Source organism: Lemur catta, chromosome 9 (genome assembly GCF_020740605.2).
Source record: "Lemur catta isolate mLemCat1 chromosome 9, mLemCat1.pri, whole genome shotgun sequence".
NCBI classification, from domain to species: domain Eukaryota; kingdom Metazoa; phylum Chordata; class Mammalia; order Primates; family Lemuridae; genus Lemur; species Lemur catta.
This window is the reverse complement of record NC_059136.1, coordinates 95335961-95357821: the sequence shown is the minus strand read 5'-3', so window position 1 is coordinate 95357821 and position 21861 is coordinate 95335961. Positions and strand designations below refer to the sequence as shown.

General features: G+C 36.4%; 1 protein-coding gene across 1 annotated transcript in view; it reads left to right on the top strand.

Moving 5' to 3' along the window:
- RP1 (RP1 axonemal microtubule associated) overlaps window positions 1–21861 on the top strand; it is a 310551-nt gene that overhangs the window by 111512 nt on the left and 177178 nt on the right. The window contains exons 13-15 of the mRNA XM_045560987.1: window positions 14832–14935; window positions 17071–17247; window positions 19965–20177. Coding sequence (XP_045416943.1) covers window positions 14832–14935; window positions 17071–17247; window positions 19965–20177 — 494 coding nt within the window. The remainder of the gene's footprint in view (window positions 1–14831; window positions 14936–17070; window positions 17248–19964; window positions 20178–21861) is intronic.

Here is a 21861-nt window from a genome sequence, read left to right as displayed (position 1 = left end):
TTGAAATAAGTAAAAAGGGGAAATAACATTGGTCATAGTAGCATTCTTCTTTTGTAACAAATTTTAATGGAGTGTCTTTATTATTTATTGAGATTTTGGTATTTGGAGGGGAGTTGATAAATAATATTACTTCTTTCCCATCTTGTGTACAGAATAAATTAAGATACAAGACACAGAACACAGAAAAATGGAAATCAAAATCTCAGCTTTATTGCTGATGAGCTACGTGGAGATCTTGACTTTACATCTGAGCTCAAAGGACTTTCCCCAAGAATGAGACAGGATTTCCTACTCAAGCATAGGCAGTGTAGGGTAACCACAGGATTGCCTTCAGCAGCTGCCCTTTACCAGTGTCAGAGAGCATAACAAGAGGGCTCTCTGGGAAGATGCCATTTCTGGTGTTAGAAAGGGCTGTCAACCTAAAAGGAGAAGCCGAGGCAAAATTAGTACAGAGCGTTTATTTGGGCCAATGTTGAGGACTGCAGCCAGGGACACACTTCAAGGTTGCATTGGAGAGTTCTCTTAAGAAAAGAGAGGCTTAAGTTTTTAAAGAACAGAAAACAAATTAGGAGAGGGGGAAATGACAAAAGTTGTTCCTCAGGAATTCTCATTGGTTTACAGAAATAACATTGGTTAGTGATTGTCTATACACCTTTGGACTATAGGGTGTATGGCATTTTACAGCTACTTGTCATCAGTTTGTCTAAATCCCACATAGCAAGTGATTTCAAGAGGTAATTATTGGTTTCAAGGGGGAGTGAGACGTGATGGCTGTTACATTTTAAATGCTTATGTGGGCCTAATAATTTATAGGGGCTAGCATTATTCAGATAGAAAGTTATTTTTCTTTCTTAGGGCCTAAGCTGGCATAAGCAGCTCGTTCTTTCAAAGTCACCAATCAAAGGGTTGCTCCCTCTGCCCTGTAGTGCAGTCGAAGGGAGTGTGAGAGAGGAAGCCTGGGGAAAGCAGGTTTCCCTTATGTTATATATGATGTAATTACTGGTTTTTAAAATTTTTTTTATTTCAACATATTACGGGGGTACAAATGTTTAGGTTACATATATTGTCCTTTCCGCACCCGAGTCAGAGCTCCAAACATGTCCATCCCCCAGATGGTGTTCACCGCACCCATTATGTGTGTATATACCCATCCCCTCCTCCCCCCTCCCACCTGCCTGACACCTGATGAATGTCATTACTATATGTGCACTTAAGTGTTGATCAGTTAACACCAGTTTTATGGTGAGTACATGTAGTGCTTGTTTTTCCATTCTTGGGATACTTCACTTAGTAGAATGGGTTCCAGCTCTATCCAGGATAATACAAGAGGTGCTATATCACCATTGCTTTTTGTGGCTGAGTAAAACTCCATGGTATACATATACCACATTTTATTAATCCACTCATGTATTTATGGGCACATGGGTTGTTTCTACATCTTTGCAATTGTGAATTGTAGTGCTATAAACATTCTAGTGCAGATATCTTTTTTATAGACTGTCTTTTGTTCTTTTGGGTAGATGCCCAGTAATGGGATTGCTGGATCAAATGGTAGTTCTACTTGTATCTCTTTGAGGTATCTCCCTATTGCTTTCCACAGAGGTTTGTACTAGTTTGCAGTCCTACCAGCAGTGTATGAGTGTTCCTATCTTTCCGCATCCACGCCAACATTTATTGTTTTGGGACTTGTTGATAAAGGCCATCTCACTGGAGATAAGTGATATCTTATTGTGGTTTTGATTTGGATTTTCCTGATGATCAGAGATGTTGAGCATCTTTTCATATGTTTGTTAGCCATTATTTTATTTTAGTTTTGTCTTTTAAATGTTTTATTTTTAAAATAATTTTTCAAAATTATGTGTATTAAAGGTGTTTCTAAAATGACTTCTATCATTAGTTTGCCTTTTCAAATTGGAGGTCGATAGTCAAAATAATATTTTTTCTGAAGGTTAAATTATTATTAATTTTTATCTCAAAATACTAAAGGGATACAAATGTTTTTGCTACATGGACTGCTTTTGTAATTATTGAGTCACAGCTATAAGTGTGCCCATCATCCAAATAATGTTCATTGTACCTATTAGGTAGGTTTTTCTTCCTCTCTCTCTTTCCTCTCCCCCTGCTTGATTTTCAATGACTTTTACTTCACTCTGTGCACATGTGTGCCCTTCAGTTAGTTCTAATTTACTAAAGAGTATGTGTGGTGTTTGTTTTTTCATTCTTAAGATACTTCACTTAGAATAATCGTCTCCAGTTCCATCCAAATTGTTGCAAAAGGCATTAAATCATCCTTTTTTATGGCTGAGTAGTACTCCATGCTATACATATGCCATGTTTTGCTAGTCCACTCATGAATTCATGGGCACTTGGGTTGATTCCACATCTTTGTGATTGTGAATTGTGCTGCAATAAACATCCTAGTTCAGGTGTCTTTTTGATAAAAATTACTTCTTTTCCTTTGGGTAGATAACCCAGTAGTGGGATTGCTAAAACAAATTGTAGGTCTACTTCTAGTTGTTTAAGGAATCTCCATACTGTTTTCCATAGAGGCTGTACTAATTTGCAGTCACACCAATAGTATATAAGCATTCCTTTCTCTCTGCATTGGCACCAGCATCTATTGTTTTGGGACTTTTTAATAAAAGCCATTCTGACAGGGGGAAGGTGATATCTCATTTTGGTTTTAATTTGCATTTCCCTGGTGATTAGTGATGTTTAGCATTTTTTTCATATGCTAATTGGTCATTTATCTGTCTTCTTTTGAAAAGCTTCTGTTCATGTCTTATAAAGGGCTGATAACTAGAATCTATATAGAATTCAGGAAAATCAGCGAGAAAAATCAAACCACCCCATTAAAAAGGGGCCAAAGGACACAAGCAGAAACTTTCCAAAAGAAGATAGACTAATAGACCCCATTTAATAGATCCCATTAAAAAGTGGCCAAAAAACATGAAAAAATACTCAACATCTCTAATCATCAGGAAAATGCAAATCCAGACCACAGTCAGATAACGCTTAACTCCAGTGAGAATGGCTTTTATCAAAAAGTCCCAAAACAGCAAATGTTGGCATGGATGTGGAGAGATAGGAGCATTCAAACACTGCTGGTGGGACTGCAAACTGTACACCTTCTATGGAAAGTAGTATGGTGATACCTAAAGAACTAAAAGTAGAACTAGCATTCGATCCAGCAATCCCACTGCTGAATATCTACCCAAAGGAGAAAAAGACAGTCTATAAAAAAGACATCTGCACTGGAATGTCTTTTGATGACTTTTAAATGGGGTTGTTTGTTTGTTTCTTGCTGATTTGCTTGGGTTCTTTGTAGATTCTGGATATTAGCCCTTTATCAGATGTATAGTTTGCAAATATTTTCTCCCATTCTATAGGTTGTTTGTTTGTTGTTTATTTCCTTTGATGTGCAGATGCTTTTTAATTTAATCAAGTCCCATTTACTTGTTTTTGTTGTTGCTGTAATTGCCTTTGGGCTCTTAATCATAAATTCATTGCCTACGCAATGAATATCTTGAAGGGTTTTTCCTATATTTTCTTCAGAATTTTTATGGTTTCATGCCTTACATTTAAGTCTTTTATCCATCTTGAATTAATTTTCGTCAGTGATGAGAGATGGGGTTCTCTTTCATTCTTCTGCATGTGTTTATCCAGTTTTTTCCAGCATTATCTAATGACTATTGCTTCTTTTCCCCAGTGTATAGTGTTGTCTGCTTTGTTGAAGATCAGTTGGCTGTCAGCATATAGTTTTATATATTGGTTCTCTGTTCTGTTCCATTGGTCTATATTTCTATTTTTGTACCAATACCATGCTGTTTGGGTTACTGTAGCCTTGTAGTATAATTTGAAGTCTGGTAATGTGAAGCCTCCAGATTTGTTCTTTTAGCTTAAGATTGCATTAGCTCTTTGGTCTCATTTCTGGTTCCAAATGAAGAATAGAATTATTTTTTCTAGATCCGTGAAATATGATATTGGTATTTTGAGGGGTATTTTATTGAATCTGCAAATCACTTTGGACATTATGGACATTTTAACAATGTTGATTCTACTGGTCCCTGAGCATGATATGTTTTTGCATTTGTTTGTGTCATCTGCGATTTCTTTTCTCAGTGTTTCATAGTTCTCCTTGTAGAGATCTTTCACCTCCTTGGTTAAGTATATTCCTAAGTATTTTATTTTCTTTGTAGCTATTATGAATGACATTGAGTCTTTGATTTGACTCTCAGCTTGACTCTTATTGGTATATTGAAATGCTACTAATTTGTATATATTGATTTTATAAACAGAGACTTTGCTGAATTTATTTATCAGCTCCAGGAATCTCTTGGAGTCTTTGGAATTTTTTAGATACAAGATCGTATCATTAGTAAAAAGCAATAATTTGACCTCCTCTTTTCTGATTTCGATACCCTTTATTTATTTCTCTTGCCTGATTGCTCTGGCTAGGACTTCCAGTACTATATTGAACAGAAGTGGTAGACAGTGGGCACCCACCCCTGTCTTGTTCCAGTCCTTAGTGGGAATGCTTTCAACTTTTCCCCATTCAGTATGATATTGTGATTTGTCATATATGGCTTTTACAATTGTGAGACATGTTCCTTCTATGCCTAGTTTTTTAAGGGTTTTTAACCTGAAAGGGTGCTGGATTTTGTCAAATGTTTTTTTCTGTATCTATTGATATGATCGTATGGTCTTTGTTTTTGCTTCTACTTATGTGGTGAATCACATATATTCATTTATGTATGTTAAACCATCCTTGCATCCATGGGATGAAGCCCACTTGGTCATGATGGATTATTCTTTTGATGTGCTATTGGATTTGTTTAGCTAGTATTTTACTGAGGATTCTTGCATCTATATTCATAAAGGATATTTATCTGTAGTTTTCATTTTTTGTTGTGTCCTTTCCTGGATTTCCTGGTTATGTCCTTTCCTGGCTTCTTAGAATGTTTAAGAGAGGATTCCCTTCTTCTCAATGTTATGGTATACTTTCTGTTTTATGGGTACCAACTTTTCTTTGTATGTCTGACAGAATTTGGCTGTGAATTAATCTGGTTTGGGGCTTCTTATCATGGAAGATTTTTTATTACTGCTTTGATCTTGCTGCTGATTATTGGTCTGTTCAGGAGTTCTATTACATCCTGACTGAGTCTTGGGAGGTTGTGCTTTTCCAGGACTTTGTCCATTTCCTCTACGTCCACAGAGATTGTCATAGTATTCACAGATGATGTTTTGTATTTCTGTGGTATCAGTTGTAACATCTGCTTTTTCACTTCTCATTGAGATTATTTTGGTCCTTTTTCTTCTATTCCTGGTTAATCTAGCAAGAGGTCTATCGATTTTATCTTTTCCAAGAGCCAACTTTTTGTTTTATTGATCTTTTGTATTAATTTTTTGTTTTCCATTTCTTTAGTTCTGCTCCAAACAGTGTTATTTGTTTTCTTTTGCTGGCTTTCAGTTTGGATTGCTCTTCCTTTTCTAGTTCCTTGACATTTGACATTAGGTTTTTAATTTGTGATCTTTCTGTCTTCTTGACATGGGCATTCACGGCTGTGAATTTCCCCCTTAAATATACTTTTGCCAAATTCCATAGATTTTGATAGCTTGTGTCTCTTTTGTCATTCAGTTAAGGAATCTTTTGATATCCATCTTAATTTTATTATTGACCCAATAATTGTTCAGCAGAAGGTTGTTTAATTTCCATGGCTTTGTGTAAATTTCAGTGTTTCTCTTCAAATTGATTTTATTTTATTCCACTGTGGTCTGATATAATACATGGTATGATTTTGATTTTTTGAATTTTTTGAGATATATTTTGTGGCCTAAGATATGGAGATGTCCCATGAGCTGGTGAGAAGAATGTATATTCAGGAGTTTTTCGGTAGAATGTGTAAATGTCTGTTAGGTCCTTTTTTTTTTTTAAATTCCATTTAAGTCCAGTGTTTATTTATTTTCTGCTATCCAGATTTTTTCAGCTTTCACAGTGGGATGTGGAAGCCCCGGCAATTGAGATATTATTATTTATTTCCTTGCTTAACTCTGGTAGAATTTGCTTTATATATCTGGAGCTCCTGTGTTAGGTGCGTATGTGTCTAGGATTATTATGTTTTCTTGTTGAATTGGTCCCTTTATCTTTATATAATGACCATCTTTGTCTTTCTTTACTATTGTTGATTTAAAGTCAGTTTTATCTGATAGGAGAATGGCTACACCTGCTCTCTTTTGGTTTCTGTTTACATGGAATATTTTTTTCATCTTTTCACATTGAACCTGTGTGCATCCTTGTGGGTTAGAAGTGTTTCCTGGAGACAGTAGGTACTTGGCTTGTGTTTTTTCATCCATTCAGCCAGCCTGTGTCTTTTGAGTGGTACATTTAAACCATTAATGTTAAGAGAGAGAATTGATATGTGGGATGCTGTTCTGTTCATCATATTGGGTAGTAACTTATTGGTTTATTTTCTTACTTCTGCTGTTGTTTTATAGGGGTTGTGAGCTTTAGCTTTTTAGTGTGGTTTACACTAGTGGGTATCTATCATGCTGATTTGTATATAATGCAGTTCTGAGTATTTCCTGTAGGACGGGTCTGGTCATGACAAATTCCTTCAGTGTTTGCTTATCTGGAGAAGAATTAATTTCTCCATCAATTGTGAAAGTTAATGTTGCAGGATACAAAATTCTAGGCTGGCAGTTGTGCTGTTTAAGAAGACTCAAGGTGTGGCCCCACTTCCTTTTGGCTTGTAATGTTTCCACTGAGATGTCTGCAGTTAGCCTGATGGTTTTTTTTTTTTTTAATAGGTTAGTTGTTCCTTATGTCTTGCTGCTTTTAGAGTTTTCTCATTCATTTTGAGTTTATCCAGGTTAATTACTATGTGTCTTGGAGATGTCCTATTTGCTATGAATCTTCCCAGTATTTGATGACCATCTTGTATCAGGATGTCTGGATCTTTGACAATACCAGCGAAGTTTTCCTCAATAAATCCCTTAGTTAGATTTTCCATGCTTTAGCTCTTTATCCTTGTCCCTTGTGGTTACCTACAATTCGTGTGTTAGTTCGCTTTGCATAGTTCCATATCTAAGTGATTGCTCAGCTATTTTTATTCAGTTCTTTGCCTCTTTGAATAACTGGGTTAGCTCAAGAGCCTTGTCTTCAAGCTCTGAGATTCTTTCTTTTCCTTGGTTTAGTCTATTGCTGACGCTTTCTGCTGTATTTTAAAATTCCCTAAATGACTTTTTCTTTTCTTTAAGTTCTATTATATCCTTCCTTATGTTGTCTAGCTCTTTAGTGACTTTTTCATTCATTTCCTGAAATACTTTTTGGCTTCTTTTTTTTGTTTTTTGTTTTTTGTTTGTTTTTTTACTTTCCTTTCAAATCCATTCATCTTATTTGTCATCCATATTCTGAATTTAATTTTTGTCCTTTTGGAAATTTCCTTGTTGTTGGAGTACACTACTGTAGCCACATTGTGATCCCTTGGGGATGTTGAACTGTTTTATTTTTTCATGTTGCCAGGGTCATTTTGCTGAGTTCTCTTCTGAAACCTCTTTTCTTGTCTCAGGGCTAATAGGTTTTCAGGGCATGTATTCTTTGCTGGGAACTTTCTTGTTTAATTTAAAGAATGGGAGGTCCCTAGATGGTACTTTTTTTCTACTCTTAAGTGTTGCTGTGGTAAGGGAGGGGTGTGTACATTAAAAGCCTATAGTGCAGCTGTTGTGATTTGTCATGTTCACCTGATTGCCACAGTTCAAGCCTGTGCTAGATGATCTTTATGCTGGGTGTTGAGTTGTTTTCCAGGTCATTGTATGAAGTTCTAATTGGGGGCTGGGAGAGACCCTCTCCTTGGAGGCTGATATTGTGGGGATTGCTCTGCTTGGAGTCTCCTTGAAAAGGTGACAGTGTATCTGGGTAAAGCTATCTAGGCAGTGGTTGTTGGTTCCTGGGTTGTGGGCATTTGCTCAAACCAGGTCCAGGTGTTTTGTGGGCTTGAGGCTGGGAGGGTCCCTGGTAGTCTGTTCAACCTTGGGGCAGTTCCACTGGCCCTGCAGCAGTGGTGGAGATTCAGGGGTGGGGTCTTAGGGTCCAGATGCAGCGCTGGAATTGCAGGGGCAGTGTCTCCTGTCTGGCAGGAGCTGTGGGACTACAGGGGTGGAGCCTCAGACTCCAGTGCAAGCACTTCAGAGTTGGGACTGGGAAAGAGCCAGAAGCAGGGTCTCAGAGCTGGAAGCAGAGCCATACGGGCAGGGCCACACAGGCAGCTGGCTGTTTTTACTTGGGGCACCGGGACAGGGCCACAGAGGTGGTCGGCTGTTCTGACTTGGGCGATGGAGACAGGTCTATGCAGGTGGCAAGCTGTTTTGCTGGCTGAGGACTGTGGATGCCAAGTCACGTGGGTTGGGGTTGATTCCGGTGGGACTTCTCCCCACCTTCCCAGGTCCCGCTGCAGCTGTCACCCAAAGCTTAACAGTTCAGGGGACTGAAGCACCCAAGGCAATTCCTCTGCTGAGATCCTGCTGCACTGAAGGGGAGGGCTGCTTGGGTTCCAGTCAACAGCATATGGTTCAGAGGAGCCTCTGCTCAGTCTGCTCCCTCCCCTGCCCAGTGGGGGTGATGTGAAGGCTACTGCTGCAAAGCTGAGTCCAGTGCAGACTGGTGCCATTCACCTGAGAGCATAGGATGGTGTCAGCTGCAGAAACCCGGGATCTGTTGTCACTGGATCCTTACTGTGCCTGTGTTTTGGTGCAGTGGTTCTGCACAGGCTCTAGATAGTCCATCCAGACAGAGGCCTGTGGTGCCTGAGGGTGCCCTCTTACAACTGGGCCACAGTGCCTGCTGGGTGAGCATGGCACCCTGGCACTCTATCCTCATCATCCCCGCGTGTAGATGCCTCCTCACAGATCTCTTCGATCTTTTTGAATGTATCACCTGGTCACCTTCTTTGTCATTCTGAGTGTTCCACATTGCTTCTCTGTGATTTCACAGTGTTCTCTCTGAGAAGAGCTATCCATAGGTAGGCATCTGCTTGCAATTTACACTCGTTTCCTTGAGAGCGGAGTGCTCGCGGGCTGCTTCTACTCACTGTCTTCCACCAAAAAGCATGATTATTTATTTTTAAATATGAACAAGTATTTAGGGTGATAAGAAAGTAATATAATTTATGAATTTATAATTTATGAAGAAGGCTGTTAAAAATGACTTTAAAATGAGAAATGAATGTTAGATTTTTTTCCCTAAGAATATATTTTTTTATTCTTATTTCAGCATATTGTGGGGGTACAAAAGTTTAGGTTATGTATATTGCCCTTGCCCCCCCCAACCACCCCCAAGTCAGAGCTTCAAACGTGTCCATCCCCTAGACAGTGCGCATCGCACTCATTATGTATGTATGCACCCATCCCCTCCCCCATCCACATCTGCCCGACACCCGATCAATGTTATTCCTAAATGTGCTCTTAGGTGATGATCAGTGAAACCAATTTGATGGTGAGTACATGTGGTGCTTATTTTTCCATTCTTGGGATACTTCACTTAGTAGAATGGGTTCCAACTCTTTCCAGGAAAATACAAGAGGTGCTATATCACTGTTATTTCTTATAGCTGAGTAGTACTCCATGGTACACATATACCACATTTTATTAATCCACTCATGTATTGATGGGCACTTGGGTTGTTTCCACATCTTTGCAATTGTGAATTGTGCTGCTATAAACATTTGAGTGCAGATATCTTTGTTATAGAATGTCTTTTGTTTTTTAAAATTTTTTCTTTGGCATGTACTGGATTTATAATGCTGTTTCTCATATTAGATTTATAGTTAATTTATGTTGCTTGAATAAATATTTTCTTAAAACTAAATAATCTTTCCATTCCTGTAAAACCTACTTATTTATAATGGATATCTCTTCATAGTCTATATGAGGTTTTTAGTTGTTTTTTTTTTTTAAGAAATTATAAACCTGTTCACAGAAGAGATTTGTTAAATGCATATGTACACACACACACACATTTAAGTACTTAACATGTACCAGATAGTGTTCTAGGTGCAGGGGATATTATAGTAATTAAATAAAATTTCTGTCTGCTTGGAGTTTACATTCCAATGAGATTTATGTAGCTCTACCCATATTCTGGGGAGAGGAGGAGTCTTTTCAACTTATTTCAGCTTATTCTAATTTTAGGAAATGCATTGAGGCCTTTTGTACCATTGTCTGCTGTTCTTTCAGTTTATTGAGCACAAGAAGTATGTGGTTCTTCAAAGTTAGAACTTGTGCATAGAACAACCTGAGCCTGAAACTTTAATTGAAAGCAATTGAGGCAACAGGTGTCAGCTTTTTTTAAGACATCCAAATGCCTCTGAAGGATATACAAGAGTACTGCAATCATAGTTGCTCTTGATTGCAGTTATACTCAGTCATACCTCTAGGGTGATAAACATCAGTCCATGGGGGGAAGATATGTGGATATGTGTAATTTGAAAAAAAAAATCTGTCCTTTTATTCAGATATGCTCTTCTAGAGTACTCCTTTTAATTGAAAACCACTGATTTTAAACTATGCATTTACTTCTCATTGTAACTTTGGCTTCATTTTTATTTGGCTCAGAGTTATTTGGGAGAGTGTTTTTAATCTCTCTTTTTCTTATTTTCTCTGTTGTTTCTTTTAAATTTAGTTGAGTTGTTGCCTTATTTGCATTATATTCAGAGAATCTTGCCTATTCTGTAAAATTTGCTTTTTTTTGCTTTTAGTTAACTGGTATATTGTAAAGTATGTTTTTTTAAATGTTCCCTAAATTCTAAAGATATATGTTCTATTTATAGAGAATAAAATTATAAATGTGTGTATATGAAGTATATGTATATGTAATTTAAGTTATATGCTTTTATTTTGATATAGCAAACATATTAATATATACCATTTTGGATGTGCCAGGCATTATTCTTAGTTCTTTACTAATATTAATTAATTTAATCTTCACAATATTCTAATAGGTTATATACTAATATCGTTTTACATATGAGAAAACTGAGGCCCAAGGAGATTTAGATCCCTTTCCTATCAGGTTGTAGAACCAGTATTCAAACCCTGGTGGTCTATCACCAGAATCTATGACCTTAACCACTATGTTAGCTTAACCACTTTGTCCTCATTCATTTTTATTCTGCCTGAATAGAGTTTTGTGTTAAAATTTTTTATTACCATTCTTTATCTATTTCTAATGGTCTTGTTTTATATGTTTGATGCTATAATCTGATGTATAAATATTACTTCATTTATTTTCTCACTATTAAGACTTTCAGTGTCTCAATGTTGTGTGCCTTTAATTCTTCATAACTGATATTAATATTGCATATGTTTTCCTATTGTTGATGTGAGTCCAGTGCATATATATGCATTGTTAATTCTGAGTGTTCTTGTAAAAAAATTGTAATATGTATAAATTAAAAAAGTAAAAGCTAATTATGAATATCTTTTGCTTTGGTAGGGAGTTTATAGTCATTTATAGTCAAAGCGCATATGTTTGGATCTAACTTAGGACATTTTATGTTATGCTTTTGTTTCTTTTGCTTTCTCTCTTTTGTTATGAAGATCTATTCCCTTTCTTTTCCTATATAAGCCTTTATTTTTCTGTTCCATGGTTTTAAATTATTTATCTCTTTTAAAAGTCTGGAAAATTTTACTTGTAATTTGATATAACTTTTCTCCCTAATTATAAGAAATTAATAATACTCATAGTAAAACATTTGGAGAATACATTAAAACATAAATATGAAAACTTAAATTCCCTCTAAACCCTAGGTAATGGGTTTAGATGGAATCAGTAAATTTGTTGCATTTTTCTAATAGTCTTGCATGCATACAAATATGTAAACATATATAATATTGTATGAAATATACATATTGTATATACATATCATCTTTAAAATACAATTGACTAAGCAGAATATTCAACATAAAGTTTTAATTTTGCTACTTAATACTATTACATGAATATTTTTCCGTAGCATTACATATTCTCAAAGGCATTAAAATTATACAGCAGTCCCCCCTTATCCATGAGGGATACATTTCAAGACCCCTAGGAGATTCCTGAAACCGCAGATAGTACCAAACCCTATAATACTACGTTTTTTCCTGTATATACTTACCTATGATAAAGTTTAATTTAAAAATCAGACACAGCAAGAGATTAACAAAAATAATAATAAAATAGAACAAGTATAACAACATACTGTAATAAAAGTTTTGTGAATGTGGTCGCTCTCTCTCTCTCTCTCTCTCTCTCTCTCTCTATCAAAATAATTGTGTTTTCAGACTGCAGTTGACCAGAAAACTGAAACTGCTGAAGCCGAAACCACGGCTAAGCGGGGACTACTGTGTATACGCCATTGTGTAGAGTTGCCAAGGGATATGATGCTCTCTGTTTTGACAAACATACCTATATATCATCTCTGATGTTTTTATCACATTAATTTCTTAGCAAAAATTCCTGAAAAATAGAATTACTAGGTTTAAAATAAAGATTTTGAGTCTTTTTGTATATATTGCCACATCTCTTTCCAGAAGTTATATCAGTGGTGCATGAGTCTTAAACTCACTACATTCCTGTCTTTAAAGTAGAAATAATAATGAAAATACACTTTAAATGTTTATGTATACTTGGAACATATAAATGCACACATAGTCTTTAACTTTTAAAAGTAAGACTAAGGTCTTTTTCTTGCATAAAGCATAACTTTAGTTAAAGGGACCATACACCCTAGTTTTCCCACTTTTGTTGTGACTCAGTTTTCCATCTCCTTGGCATTCCCTTTCACTCTCAATAGTGTCCTGGTTATACTATCAATAATACCGGCACCGTACCTCTAATACATCCTTTAAATTTCAAGTTTCAGTTTCAATTAAAGTGAAGTGAGAATTTAAACAGAATTGTTTCATAGGGCATAAGCTTTGTAAATCTTCTTAGGGTTTTCCAGACAAACTCTTCTGATTTTTTTTTTTTTTTTGAGACAGGGTGTCACTGTGTTGGCCAGGCTGATCTTGAACTCCTGGTTTCAAGTGATTCTCCTGCCTTGGCCTCCCAAAGTGCTGGATTACAGGCATGAGCCACTGTGCCTGGCCTCTGAATTTTTCTTATTGCTTCTTTAGTAAATAATTTATATAGTATGCTGAAGAGGGTAATAATCTCTTTTCCCTTGTGCTGCATCTTAAAAAAATGTTCTTGTGCTGGCTATTCTCTAATTTCCTTTGAATACAGAAAAGTATAGCCAATTCCAAAACTTGCCACCTGTATGGATTTTCTTCAGTCTCCTTCTCTATTTACTTAGTACTAATGGAATTCAGATTCCTCTCTTAAATCATTGCTAGTGATTGATATATATATATATATATATATATATATATATATATATATATATATATATATAGTTTTTAGCCCTATTTCTGATGAATATCTGGTGATGATAAGCTGTAATTCTTTTCTTTGTCTGGTTCTTTGTCCAAGAATTCCTTTGAGAATTCTTGCCTTGATTTTATTGATGAGGAAATGTACATAGAGAGATGCAAAGTGCTTTGTCCAAGGATATCTAATGACTCACTGTCAGACTCAAAGTCAGAATTCCTGTTTGTTGGTTCTTTCCTTATTTCAAGAACACTGTAGCTCCCTGTGTATCTGAAGTCCTCATTGACACGGTATAATCTTATGAAGATCCTTATTTCTTAACCATTAAGATGCATCTTATTAGATAGAAAAAAATCGAGATTAAGCAGAAAGCTTTCCATTTGGAGTGGTCTATTGAACTAAGCCTTTCATTTTTAGAAATATGATTTTAAATGAATATAAGATCATTTAAATATATAGTGAAATCCTTTTAAAATTTGGAGTTCTGTAGTTAACCTCTGCATCAGACCTCGTTGTTAACTAAAAGTGTTTGCCCATGTGGTTAATTGGAATAAAAATACAAAGATAGAATTAATTAATTACATTCACTAATGCTAGGCAAATATACATATATAATAAAGAGGGTAATTCAACCAAATGTGTTCATAATTCCATGTTAAAATTGTGATTTGGAAATCTAAATTACCCAATAACTACTGTAATCCTTCTTCATTTGGTATATTGACTAGGCTCAAAGTTTTGAGTGAATACACAACGGGCTATGTTGACAATGGTAAGAAAGCAAGGATTGGTTCATTTTAGAAAATCTAACTTTGTTACCATGAAATCATTATAAAGACATTATATAATTTACATTACATATTTTATGTTGTATATTTTATACTATATAAATATTTGTGTATTACTAATGTGTGTATATATAGATGTGTATATACACATCACACACATACTCATATATATACAACATGTAGAGAAAAACTTCAGCAACTCATTAGGAAATAAGGTATAGCTCAAGGAATCACCTATTTTTTTTTTTTTATTTGAGCTCTTCATGGGGGTACAAAAGCTCAGGTTATATACATTGTCCATGTCCCGCCCATCCCCCTGAGTCAGAGCCTCAAGCGTGTCCATTCTCCAGACAGTGCGCCTGGCACTCACCATGTAGTCATACCTCCATCCCCTCCCCCCACTCCCTACCTCCCCCAGTCAGCACCTGTTTTTAAGATTATGTTATTCAAATATATTATACATAAGTGGAAAAAGAACACATATTCTGAATTTGCACAAACTGAACTTACTGTGGGAAGGAATTTTACTTTTGACTAAAAACATTTTATTGAGAGACATCATAAAATATAATTTCAGTACATAATTGAATAAGAAAAAAAGTTTTAAAAGCACAGATTACTTAAAAAATGTTTTCCAGGTCTCTTTGATGTTATTTTCAACAAAGGAAATATATGCATTTTCCAAAGTCATGAAATGAGGCATCTTTCTCTTGCTCTTGACAATGGCTTTGTCACTGGAATGGTATGTAAATTTTCTCTTTGCTACATATCAATAGTATTGTGTCCGTGTATAATATGTTTTTGCATAAAATATTTTGTAAGATTATCAAATTATATTTTCCTTTGGCTTGTGCTTATACTTTTTCCCATTATTCTGTTTTCTTTCACTAATTTTTGAGATTCTGATGCATAAATAGTCCTAAATTTCAGCAATTGGAATTTAGACAAGTAGACCAATTCTCTGATAATGTTCAAAATTTTAATGAGCTTTCAAGAGGAGACTGACTTCTCAATGGCCCCTATAGGAAGCATAGTGTTGGGGAAAAAAAACAGTAATTTTACCTAATTATGCTTTGTGTTGCTTAGTTTAGGTTTGAAAAAGCAGCTCTATTTATTTATTTATTTTTGAAGAAACCAAGTCTTGCTATATTGCTCACGCTGGTCTCAAACACCTGGCCTCAAGCAATCCTCCCACCTCAGCCTCCTGAGTAGCTGGGACTACAAGCATGAGCCACCATGCCCAGCTTGAAAAGTAGCTTTTAATATGTAAAACCGTCTGTAAAATGCATGCATGTTATTTATTTTGAAAAATGATATAGCATAGTGTAACTTTAACACACTGTTTTAAGTGTTTAATATGTATTATAATATTTAATCGTTAAATCTGTGGTATGAAAGAATTCATTATTATCCCTATTTAACAGAAGAAGAATGAAGTATAGAAGAATTAAGTGAGTTGCATGAAGTCAGAAGCTAGTGAGTGTGGAAGCAGAAATTAAACACAGTCAATTTGATACTAATGCTTATGCTACAGCTTACTTATGTAACATTATATAAGATTACACAATGATTTTAACTCATAGCATGTTATTTAACTTAAAAGAAAGTAAAAATTATCAGAAAAAAACTTGTGTAATTTATAGGCCTGAAATTCATACTAAGTGATTAGTTAGTCAGACTTTCTTCATGAAGCCTTTTCTCCTTGGCTCTGAACATTACAGTAAGGTATCCCGCACTCTACTTTTTGTAGCACATTCTGATCAGCATGGAGCCTGGTCATAGTAAACGCATAATAAACATGAATGTAGTGGGTATGGAATCTACTCAATTGAATTAAGAGTTGAAGAAATGTCTTATTACTACATTTTTCTAAAATCTTATTATTACTACATTTTTAGTACTTATTACTAAAAATAGTACTTATTACTACATTTTTCTAAAATCAAATTCTCTACTTTTAAGCTCCTAATCTATTAATACCAGGTTGGTGAGAGGTTCTATCTTAGTTACTATGAGACTCATCTTTCACAGAATATTTTACCTGCTATGGGGCCTCAGGATATCTGGTGATAGCGTTGGTAGCTTTGGTCCACATTGATCACTGTGCTATGCTCATCAAATGTCAGATGGTTTCTTGAAGAAGAATAGCTCTTTTGCTTCCCTGCTGCATTTGGGCAATGGAACTTTGCTGAGGTTGGTAGACTCAGTGTCTTGGACCCAGCTATTTAGGGTGCACCAGTGAGCCCTTCCTCTTCAGGCTCTACTGCCTTCCTGGGGCACTGAGGGGATATGGGATGGGGTAGAACCTCAAACACTACCTGAAACTATGAATGTCTCCCTGCAGCATAACCTCCTTATTTGTTTAGTCTTTTGAAAGCAAAACCTAAGAGCGAGTTAAGATTTTTGTTAATTTCAGTTTTTAGTCCCAAATTGTCTTAAGTTAGGAGGACACAAATGAAGAAATGAGAAATAAACAGTGATAAAATACATATTAACATCTCATTAAATTATCTTGCCACTGGACTTACTGTTACCCAACACTCTGCCATGAGTTCTGAGAAATCAAGAGAAGAAAGTCCTTGAAGCAAGTCACTGGAAATAAAGATGGGGAATAAAAACACTTGAATTATTAATACAAAATTGTGATATTTTTATAAATAGTACAAGGAGTCTATAAAGTGAAGTAGACCTGTGTGTGCGTGCGTGTGTGTGTGTGTGTGTGTGTATAAAATGTCAATTTTTTTTTATTTCAGCTTATGATGGGGGCACAAAAGTTCAGGTTATATATATTGCTCATGTCCCGCCCATCCCCTGTGTCAATTTTTAAATTTTTTTCTCTCGCTGATTTACAGTTTTTGTTTTTTTTTTTTCTTTTAGGCTAGTGGTGGAGCCACCACTGAGCTGCGGGTGCTTTATCAGCCCAACCGCTGTGCACTTCTTGAGTCAGCACTAGTTCCTGGTCACACAGTTGTTTTTGATCGTCATGGCAGAATAGCTGATGAATCATCAGCCGGCTATGCAAACCTTTCAAAAGAGTTTGTGATTTTTGTCAAGGTAAAGTGGAGGAAAGTCGTTAAAATTTATATTGCTAAATACCTACTTTCTTTTGCCCTGTTGAGGAAAACACTCGAATTGAGTCATACTGCAGTAATCCGATCACTTCCCACTAGGTGGCGCTGGTGCCTATTACCATTCTATTTGCCCAGACTTTGAAAGGCAACAGAGATCACAGCCTTAGCAAGGATGCTGTAATACGATTAACACCTGTATCTGATTGAAATTGGACGTTAAAACTATGAATTTAGGAATTCTTAATAAAAAGTTAGAGAATATTACATTTGAGAATCAAAGCTTTTAGCCTTTCTTGGCTTTCAACATGCCCTCCTCATTAAGCTTAATCATTTCTAGCTTTTGATCTGAAGTGAGAGACATGTGACTTCCTTTCACTTGAACACTTAGGGGCCATTGTAGGGTTATTAATTAGCCTAATTTCAATAATGTTGTGTCTTAGGGAATAGGGAGGCCTGATGGGAGAGAGAGAAAGAAAGAGAGGGAGGGAGGGAGGGAGAGAGAGAGAGAGAGATGAGGGCAAAGCTGGTTAGTGGAGCAGTTAGAACACACACGGGTTCATGGACCCCCAAAACAATTACAATACTTACATCAAAGATCACTGATCACAGATCACCATAATAGATACAATAATAATGAAAAACTTGAAATATTGTGATAATTATCAAAATGTGACACAGAGACACGAAGTGAATCCATGCTGTTGGAAAAATAGCACTGATAGACTTGTTCAATGCAGGGTTCCCACAAGACCTTCAATTTGTAAAAAACGCAATGTCTGCAAAGCACTATAAAGTGAAGCGCAATTAAACAAGGTATGCCTGTACTTACTGTATAATAAATATTTCCTCACATTATTATTTATTCCAAAAGAACATAATTTTAACTCATACCATATTATTTAGCTTGAGATGAAACTTAATGGTTTCATCATACTCAGATAAGGATTATGTGTGTGTATATGTATGTATATATACACACACATGTATATGTCTTTTTATGGTTGAACATTTAATCTATTTTACCACTTCTGCATATGATACTATAGTACATACTCTGACAAATACCTTTGACCACATCTTTTTTTATTTTCTTAGCCTAGAAAATTAGAAATTGAATTTAAGGGTCAGAATATGAAACTTTTAAGGCTCTGGAAGCATACTGCCAAATTTCATTCCCCAAACGTGCCAAATTTCATTCCCCAAATGTACCAATTTTCACTCCCATGAAAGTTAAGGCAACTGGGAAGTTAGAGGGAACATTCTATAATACTGCCCTCACTTCTAACGTCAACTATAGAGTTTGGGGGTCCCTGAGACCACTATCAAGGCTTAATAATTCACTGGAAGGACTCACAGAACTCACTGAAAGCTGAATAAACATAAGGAAAGGTAATCCATACTAGTAATATAAAAAATACAAGCTAAAATTAGATGTTTACTCATAGTTACTCAATTACAATTTATTATAGAGAAAGAATGCAGATTAAAAAAGATATACATAGGGCAGAGTCCAGGGAAAGCACCAAACATGGAACATCCAGTTGTTCTCTCCCAACCTGAAAGAGTCAGGACACTTTCTCCGCATTGATGTGTGACAGTGTGGGGAGAGTATTGCCAACCAGGGAAGCTTACCTAAGCCTTGATGTTCAGAGTCTTTCTTAGGGTTCCATCATGTAGGGAATCCATGTGGCTGATCTCAGTCTCTAGCATCTCAGGAGGTCACTTGATACCTTCTGACCCATAGTCCCCCCACCCTAAGACACATTGTTACTGTCTGGCTGGCCCGAGGTCCCCAAGCAAACAAAGACGCACCTATCATGCATGATGCTCCAAGGGTGTAGAGATTACCTCTCAGAAGCCGAGGCAAAGGCCACACTTCTCTGGGTAAAGTTAAATTCTTTACTATCCTTCAGTAATTTAGGAAAATGCCCATCTCACTGACCTCGGTGTTGAGCATAGCCCTTAAAGAGAATATCTTTGACAATTTTCTGGAGGAATAAATATCTAATTTTAGCTTGTATTTTTTTATTACTAGTATGAATTACCTTTGCTCATATTTATTCACCATTTGTATTTTGTCTTTTGTGATTTGTATATTTGTCTTTTATACATTTCTTTGCAATATTAGTACATTGCTTTTTTCTCCCTTCACCCACCCTTGCCAGCCATGTTAGTGTACTTCCAATTAACTTTCATGAGTCTTTTGTATCTTCCTCTTAAATTAACGATTACATATGATTTACTTAAATATACCTTAGTTGTGGTTGATGCCTTTTTCATTCATTCCTTCATATATACATTTAAATAATATCTATAGCATACATTCCATAATTCCGTTACTCTTATGTTATACTCTTTTTATTGTGCTTTATATTAATATTAAAATTATTTGGTTTTTATATTAAATTCCTTAAGAGAAATATTTGTATTTTGTAACTTTCTTAAATCTCTGTAGCATCTGATGCTGACCCCTTATACTCTCAATAAATAATGATTGAAGTAAATCAACCTCCTTTAGTTTTGCATAGCTTTGCATAGCTGTTAAATTATTTATTTCTTTTGCTCATTTTCAGCCACCAAGCTTCTGATAAGATCCTTATCACTACAACACTTGAATGAGAATTGACTCTATGGGCCTCCCTCTAGCAAAGTGTGAGCCTGTGTTTTTACTGCCTTTCTCTTCTGTCTGTTGCTCTGAAGGGAGTGTTCCTCAACAGTGCTGTGGTTCTACTTGCTACAAACCTGTGGCAGGCCCTGTGTCTCCAGCCTGATGGGAGCTGCACTGGAGTGGGAAACCAGTCTGAAAAATCCTACTGGAAAGTGCATAAAATCAGCTCTGGGATTTGCATGTTTGAAAGTGTGAAAAATGCAGAGATGTATCTAAGGATTAAGGATGGCCGGTGTGATGGAACAGTAAGCATCCGCTCCTATTTCTCTCAGCAAATGTTTAAGACCTTTGCCGATAATAAACCTGAGAACAGCACTTTCTGAGTGGTTTTAGGAAATTGGATGTTATCAGTGGTGGTCCCCGCTTGACTGGCATTTTTAATAAGTGAGGAGGGCAAGCCACATGCCTGGTATAAGAGAGGGTTTCTGACTCTACAGACAGTGCTTCTGAAACACAATGTGCATACGTATCACCTGAGAATTGTGTTAGAAAGCAGATTCTGATTCAGAAAGACTCGCGTGGGACCTGAGTGTCTACATTTCTAACAAGCTCTCGGCTGTTGCTGCTGATGCTGGTCTGCAAACAACACTTTGAGAACCAAGGTTCTATAAAGTCCCAGCTCAACAATGTTTCCTTACTGCTCCTTTTGGTGCCTAAATTTCCACCGTTGGAAACCTTGTACTTTGACTAAGGAAGTAATTTTAAATTCTAAATGTTAGGGGTTTTTCTTTAACATTGTGAGCCTTAGGAGGGGATTTGGAAGGCAGCTAACATGACAGCTTTTATATATTCATAATCCTATGGGGTGAAGAACATATAAGGTTGTGCATTTGACTTTCCTAGTAATGTTCTCTCCATCTACTCTGGTTTAGATAGTTTAATTTAAACCAAATTTTTTGGATAAATTCAGAGGTCCTCCCTCTCTCTTCTCTTTACCAGTATGACATGTAGCTATATGGGGGAACTTGCATGAGCTTGTGGGGGTCGGGAGAGGGAGGACTTAGACCTTTTGTCATCCTCTGGGCCCCTGTCTTTCCTGAAAACTGGTTAAGTTTGTGTCTGGTAAGCTGCACTAATATTCACAAAACAAAAGGGAAAAGCACATGCACACACACACATTTAATTAACATCCCTGATTGACTTACAAGTGTAAAACCTTTCTTTTCTGGGGCTTTTAGGAGTATTCAGAACCATGAGGTAAATTGTCACTATACGATACATGCTATGTTGTGTATCTTAATCCATTTGCATTGCTATAAAGAAGATACCTGAGGCTGGTTAATTTATAAAGAAAAGAGGTTTATTTGACTTATGGTTCTGCAGGCTGTATAAGAAGCATGCTGCCAGCATCTGCTTCTGGTGAGGGCTTCAGGGAGCTTCTAATCATGGCAGAAGATGAGGGGTGAGCTGGTGTGTCATGTGAGAATGGCACCAAGTTGTTCATGAGTGATCCACCCCCATGACCCAAATATCTCCCACTAGGCCCCACTTTCAACATTGGGGATCCCATTTTGACATGAGATTTGGAGGGGACAAATACCTAAACTATATCAGTGTGTATCTTTGGAAGTTGATGGGCAGTTTCTGGGGGCTTAGATAAGTGTCACTCCAAAGTGGGAGATGGGCTGGCATTGGAAATTTGTATCATCCCTGAACAGCAACCAAAGGGACAGCTCAGTGGTCAGTTACCTTCTGTTTAACAGCCTCATACTCAAGTTGGATGGCAGTTTTCATGGTTCTTCGGTTCCTCCCTTTCCAGTTTGTGTGCACCTCTCTGTGTCTTCCATGGTTTTCCTAGTGTGTTGGTTATCTTGTCCTTCCCAGCGAATATACTTCCTCTGCAAATGTATAATGAAATCTTTCTGTCTTACACTAAATACTTGTGGTTATTCTTCTTCTTCCTATTTGCACTATGGATGACTCAGCTGT